This window comes from Malurus melanocephalus, unplaced genomic scaffold (assembly GCF_030028575.1).
Source record: "Malurus melanocephalus ecotype Western Australia unplaced genomic scaffold, MMel_1.1 scaffold_249, whole genome shotgun sequence".
Classification (NCBI taxonomy): domain Eukaryota; kingdom Metazoa; phylum Chordata; class Aves; order Passeriformes; family Maluridae; genus Malurus; species Malurus melanocephalus.
The window spans coordinates 714329-721022 of NW_026623481.1; the positions used below are offsets into that span (position 1 = coordinate 714329).

Consider the following 6694-nt stretch of genomic DNA (forward strand, 5'->3'; position numbering starts at 1 on the left):
GCTCCAGATTCAGATCCCAAAGATGGATTTTGTCCGTGCAAAAGCAGCACCGCCCTCAGTGACGCACCCGCTGCTCTCGGGCTTTCATTTACCACAAGCTGTTGGGACTGGAGTTTCAGTTCTCACCAAAAAGCGGAGGCAGGCGTATATTTAGACTTTCTTGGGAAGCAGCTGCGGAGCGCAGGGGGAGCGCGCACGCACTCGGTCCCGGCACACACACAGACACCGACAGCTTTGGAGCAGCTGCACAGACCTGAGCAGAAAGGACAGGGCACAGAGGCCTCCTGCAGGTCACTGTCTCACYAAAGGCTCATTTCAGTACCTCAGTATTGTTGTCATTGAATCACAGCATCACAGGATCACAGTTTGGTATGGAAAGGATGTTAAAGATTGGCTCGTTCAAACCTCTCTGCTCGTTGTAGGGACACCTTCTGTCACACCAAATTGCCCAAAGCCACATCCAGCCTGGCCTTGAACACTTCCAGRGAAGGCACATTTTCTCTGAGCARCCTGTTCCAGTGCCTCAGTATCCTCTGAGTAAAGAATGTCTTCTGATGTCTAGTCTGAATCTCTCTTATTTTAGTTTAAAYTCATCCCCCTTTTCCTATCACTGTCTCCCCTTGTTAAAAATTGTTCASCCTCACTTTTATAAGCCCCCTTGAATTACTGGTTATTTAAATGAATAAATAGAGTACTGGCACTATTGAAATAGATTGTTGGCTCAGTCCTGACTCACTTGAAAGATTTTCACCTTCTCAACCACAARTATTTGTATCCTTGCAGCACTCTTGGGGCTTCAAGTTCTACTCTCCTGCATCTTAAACCTTACCTCCATGGTTTTGTGCCCTCCATGGGAACACAGAGGCAGCATTTCCCATCTCTTGCTGTGATTTGATTGGAAATTGGCAGTGCCAAGAGGATRGAGCCAAGCTCTAGTCTGTGGCACAGGAGGAACAGGCAGGAACTGATGCCCAGGAAGTTTCACCTGAACATGAGGAAAGAGTTCTCTCCTGTGCAGTGACTGAGTACTGAACAGAGACCAGAGAGGCTGTGGAGTTCTCCCTYACTGTCTGGACACAATCCTGTACCCTGTGCTCTGGGATGGCCCTGCTTGAGCAGGGGGCATGGACAAGCTGACCCACTGTGGTTTCTTCCAGCCTGGCCCATTCTGTGATTCTTAYTCTGAATCTTACTCTGAAATTACTCATTACATTTACATATAAAGTGAGGAATGCAGCTCACCCAATTTCAGACATTTAGAAGTAACTCATTCCATCTAAGGACGTTTACTTACCCTTACTGGGAGGTGCTGGGTGGGGAGGGACACTTCAGGGCAGGATCCTTCACCCCACTTAGGGACTTGATGGCTGGGAATGGCTTTAYCCCAGAGGTGCTTCTCTCTTGGATGGAGCCAGCTTGACTGCCTCACGCTAGATGCCAGCTGAAGGGCTAAGTTTGATGAGCTGAATCTGTGGAAAGTCATGCTCCTGCTTTTCCCTCAAGGTTTCTTCTGCACAAACCTTTCCCTCATTAGCTGACAAAAGACTAAGAAATCAGAGTTTGCAGCAATTTGGCTGCAAGGCAGATAAAATCAGTAGTCAAACAAAAGCAGTTTAGATAGCCAAGACTGCCTGTAAAGTTAAATACGTGCTCTGCTCATACAGCTGAATGCATTTAAAATTACTTTAGTTTGCCATTCTCACAGGGCAGACCATTAATCTTTTGGTAACATCCRTCATCATGAGCAGGACAAGTACCAGGAAAATCTCTCCTGGAGGTGCTCCYCTGGTCCCTCTCATTACTGAATTACCTGCCCTATTTACAGCCCCATGAGTTTTGGACACCTTGAGATCCTCTTGGAGGTGCCAGAGCAGAARTGTTTCCTCTTGTGAACAGGTAACACAAGGAGGTACAATGGCTTTCCCTTTGGGAGATCCATTGAAGATCGAGAGAGCAGGGAATATTTTTAAGCTGGGCAGTCATATTTATGCATTGGCATTGTTTTCTTTTGCAATATAGGCATTTTCAGATCATGAGATCCACATCCAAGCTAGTTATCCAATACTATTCCCAGCAAAGTGATGAGGACATATCACTCTCATTCTAGCAATAAAGTGGTGGTGCTAGACTTATTTATTCTACTGGGTGCAAAGAAAGTATTGGGAATTAGATAAGATGTACATTTATGCTGTAGACTGTGGCTGTGCTGCAGACCCTGTAGACAAGCTAAAGGTGACCTGAGGGAATGGCATGCAGCTGTGTCAGGGGAGGTTAAAGTTGGATATTATGCAGGGTTTCTTTACTCAGAGGGTGGTTGGGCACTGTAACAGACTCCTGAGGGAGGTGGTCACAGCACCAAGCCTGGCAGAGCTCAAAAAACCTGCAACACRCTGTCAGAGACATGGCATGATTTTTGGGGTGGACCTGTACAGGACTAGGATTTGGACTCAATGAGCCATGTAGGTTCCTTCCAAATCCAGATATTCTGTGGTTCTGTGACTGGAATCCCATTTCAATGAACCAATCCTCCTGAAGGATGAGGCAAAGGTTCCTGGGCACTCMGAATAAAAGAAATTACTCTTGAGGCTGCTCAGAGAGATACAGCTGGTATGTCTAAGCTCTCTTTAGGGGGCTTTCCTTCTGTATACAACATGAAAAATGCAGGGGCTTCCACTTACAGTTTAGCTGATTAGATGAACCTAATCCCAAACCAGGTTTTCTGAGTCCTGGATTAACTTCCCCATCTGGTGGTACAAATTTTCTTCTAAGCTACAAACCTTCCTTGACAGCCTGTGGGAGCAGGCTGCGGCATCAACCCAACTTCTGTGGCCTGGGTGTAGGGATGATGAATGACCAGGCACAGGTGGGTTCATATCTTTAGGGAAGGTGACTGCGCTTTTCTGAGCATTCTCTGCTCAACATCTCTCATTCATTCACCCAGCCCCAGTTGGCTCCTGCTCTGTCTGGATGTGGGTGGAACACTCCCAGAAATGACACTGCACCTGGATGTTCCAGTTAAGACTCTCTTTCTGTGAGGACTGTGCAAAAAGAGTGACAAAAGAAGCACCAAAATCATGATGAGTGGAAATGAGGGGGAAAAAATTACAGAGGAAGGAAATAAATGGAATCATCTTGTTGTATCTGATACACAACAGTAGTTGTTTTCTCCATGCTTCATTTCTACTCTGAACTCCCATATAACTGGGCTTTCTCAAACACACCCCGGCAATTTTGACCATGGAGAAAAAATCGTTGACACTGTTTTGGGCAGGGTTTATGACTGAGCAGTCTCCAAAGATCCCTCCCAACTTAAGTGATGCTGTGATTCTGCAGTCTCTGRATGCTGAGCAGCTGGGTCAGCCCCGTGCTGACCATCAGCCTCTCTGGGTTCACAGACTGCTCTGTGATCTGAGCATTGCAACAGCTCCCACACGTCCTGGATGCACAAGGATTCCTGTGCAGGTGTCCCAACACCCATGTGGAATTTCTCAGATAGAAGTGTGGGAGCCTGATCAAGCTGAGCAAGTTGTGTTTAAAGGCTGTACAACATAAATAAAACTTAAAGAGGGATTTGGGGRATGACAAAGCTGTGGCTTCTGATAKGGAAACWACTCTGTTTGGAAAGATTTCATCCCAGTGGAAGAACTTTTGGTGTCCAGATTTTTGCCTCTATTTTTGTCTGTGTTAGTTGCTACTCTGTATATTAACCCCAGTATCTCTTTGACCATTTAAGAATCGTTTGTGACAGTTATTTGCCACAATGCTAAACCAGATTACATCAAGGTTTGTCAAGCTTCTTCTGCTCCCTAATGTATGGRAAAATAYTATATTTAGTTTGGTTTGCTCAGGCAGTGTGGACAGGAATTATCCACGCTATATATGGACCATAAACACTGTTCTGGTTAACACCACAGTGCAGCCAAACCTGAAACTTTCATCTCAGCCCTTGCAAACTTTGGTGGTTTGGATGGAAAAGGAGGCTGTATTTGAGCTGCACTTTATTTTTGTTTTTGTTTTGAAAAACCAAAGGCAAATCTATAGAAACCTGACTTGCAGCATCCTCAGACCACCTCCAGCAGACAGGGATCAAGTCCCTGTGTGGGCAGGGACTTTATATTGGGAAGAAAGCCAATGCACAGAGGAAGGAAACCATTTCAAGGAACCTGCAGTAACTCTCCATAAAAATCTCAGGGACTTAAAGGCAGACTGAGTTTTGTGTCATAATCCCCTCCAAGCAACATATGTGTCTGGTTAAGAATAACATAGTAGTCCCATGTGGGACAAAGATGGACTTTTTCTGGCTGCATGTCCAGCTGGTTTGGTATTAGAAATGACAGGGAAAAACCTTTGYCTTTGAGTCACAGTTTCAATTTGCTATCTGGAATACCAAACCAKCCAGTAATGAAAATAGATTTCTCACATCAGATTTTTTAGATGCCAGAAATAATAATGGCATGGTGTTAACACCTCAGTACTTGGCTTTCTCTAGGTTGTTTTAACCCAGATAAATTTATTAATTTGTGTCTTTGTATCCACAGCAGTGACTTAAAATTTGCACTTATTTGCAGCAAAAGTAGTTTTTAAATCCATCTGTCTTACACTGACCACTCCCCCAGCATCTCACCACCTTCTGTATGACGTGTTCCCAACTCTAAAATAAAGGTGTACAGCGTGGTGTAGTAATTCCACCAATGCAGATCTTAGAGGCTGTTTAAAAGCTAAAATTTCCTACTGTATTTCTGGTTTTCAGAATGGTTATAAAAATAGGATCATCCTTACCATATGGTATGTAACAACTGGGCACAGTGGGTAGAGCACCTTGGACCATCCAAGCCTTTGTATATCCTCTAGATGCTGCTCTTTCTTCCTGTGCTGTATCTGATGGATTCAGCCCAAGCAAGAATGTTTCTAATGACCTTAGTGGACATTGGATGAGGTCCACTGAATGCCTGCAAGAGGGCACAAGTGTCAGGCTGGGGTGCCCAGTGTCAACAATTTCTTTCTCTTTCTTCTTTTTTGATTTTCATATCTGAAGCTGCTGAAGGGATCCAGGCAGGGGTATACATCACAGTTTGTGAACTCTGCCATKTTTCCACATATAAAAAAATTAAATTATTGAAGGGTCTAAGCCACCAGGTAGCTCCTACTATGTCTGGTGTTTAGCTGTCAATTCAAGCCCAAATGCTGAAAACTGGGACTTTCTACAAAGCAACAATTAACTTTAGCTYTGGCAGAAGCTGTCCAGCCCTCCCTTCTCCACAGGAGATCTGAGTCACTCAGAACATTACCAGGCTGGCCAGGAAAGCACAGTAGGTAATTCAGTAGGTAATTCACCAGCTAATTCACAGCTATGARACGCCAACCAGAAAAATGTTCAGGCCTGTCCACAGGCTTTATGAAGAATGAGGGTGGAAAGATAATTTAGTTTTATGATATTAAGTTCATGTTTGCCTACAATAGGCTCTTGTCTTAGATTACATCTGTTCTTTTCTAATGGGCCTATGGAGTATCAGTGGCAGCTGATGGAATTTCCCCTTCTGTGAGAGAAGGCTGGTCCCACCGAGGGGACAGCGAACAACATTCCGTCTGTAAGTACACGTGTGAATCCAGGCTTATGGTGTATCTTCCTTGCAGATTCAGATCCTTGCACTCCTGATGCTCCACCTGCTGCCACTTCACCACCAACTTCTGAAGAACCTGGACCTTTCACAGCTCCAGCATCACCCTCCTGCTCCTCTGACACTGGTACWGCATCATTTTCGCCACCATTACCCGCATGTGTTGCAGCCTTGCATCCAAAACCATCTCCTATTTCACCATCAACATCCACTTCTGCTGCTGCTGTTCACCCCGGACTTCCTTCTCTTCCTGCCCCACCTGCATCCACTCCATCCCTGCACCCTGGGATTTATTTGCCCGTGGTCCCCYCCAGCGGTGCCACTCACCTCATCAACTGGCTGCCCTTCTTGGCCTCGGCAACGCTCGCCACCATTCAGGGCAAGGAGGAAGAGCAGCCCCCCATAAGCACAGGCTCCCTGGAGGGCATGAAGCCCTGCAACAGCCCAGCCCCACACCCCTCCCATGATGAAAATCCCCAGGCAGCCCCTGTGGGAAGCGGCGCTCCGGGGGCTGTTTCCCCACCGCCGGCTGCCCAGGCCGTGCCCGCGGGCTCCGAGGTCACGGCGAATGTGAGCGACATCCTGGCGGAGCTGCGGACCATGAACAGCCACCTGTCCACCATYGCCCGAGCCCTGACCCAGCTGGCATCGTCCCTGGCACCCCAGCAGGATGCTGGTGGCACCCMACCTCCTTAGTGGTGGGGGTCACAGGGAATGGTGCTGCCCAGAGGGAAGGAACCCTCCCCAAACCTGCCCACGCCGTCGGAGCGGGTTTGCTGCGGCCGCAGACACYGACCACGTCTCCCCAGTGGGTTTTTCTGTCTGTTTGTTTGTTTGCCCCTTGTAAATGGCTGCATATATTAAAAAATAGTTTTGTGGTCTTGTTAATAAAATTGTTTATATTTCTCGCGTTCCTTTCAGATGCGCTCGCTCCCCTCCTCTCACCCATTAACCGCACGAGTGCTGGTAGGACCCGGTGAGGGCTCACACAGAAAACGCTGGGAATCTGAAGTGGTGAGAAGTTACCCACAAGAAAATGCTTGAGGAGGTGACAAAACCCTGCTGGTCAATGTGGG

The 6694-nt window shown here is 46.8% G+C and overlaps 1 protein-coding gene across 2 annotated transcripts in view; it reads left to right on the forward strand.

The window, feature by feature from the left end:
* RUNX2 (RUNX family transcription factor 2) overlaps positions 1–6493 on the forward strand; it is a 215908-nt gene extending 209415 nt beyond the window's left edge. For both annotated transcript variants that reach the window (XM_057375424.1, XM_057375425.1), the window contains one exon: positions 5635–6493. In XM_057375424.1, coding sequence (XP_057231407.1) covers positions 5635–6314 — 680 coding nt within the window. In that variant the 3' untranslated portion in view covers positions 6315–6493. The remainder of the gene's footprint in view (positions 1–5634) is intronic.
* The last annotated feature ends 201 nt before the right edge of the window (positions 6494–6694 follow it).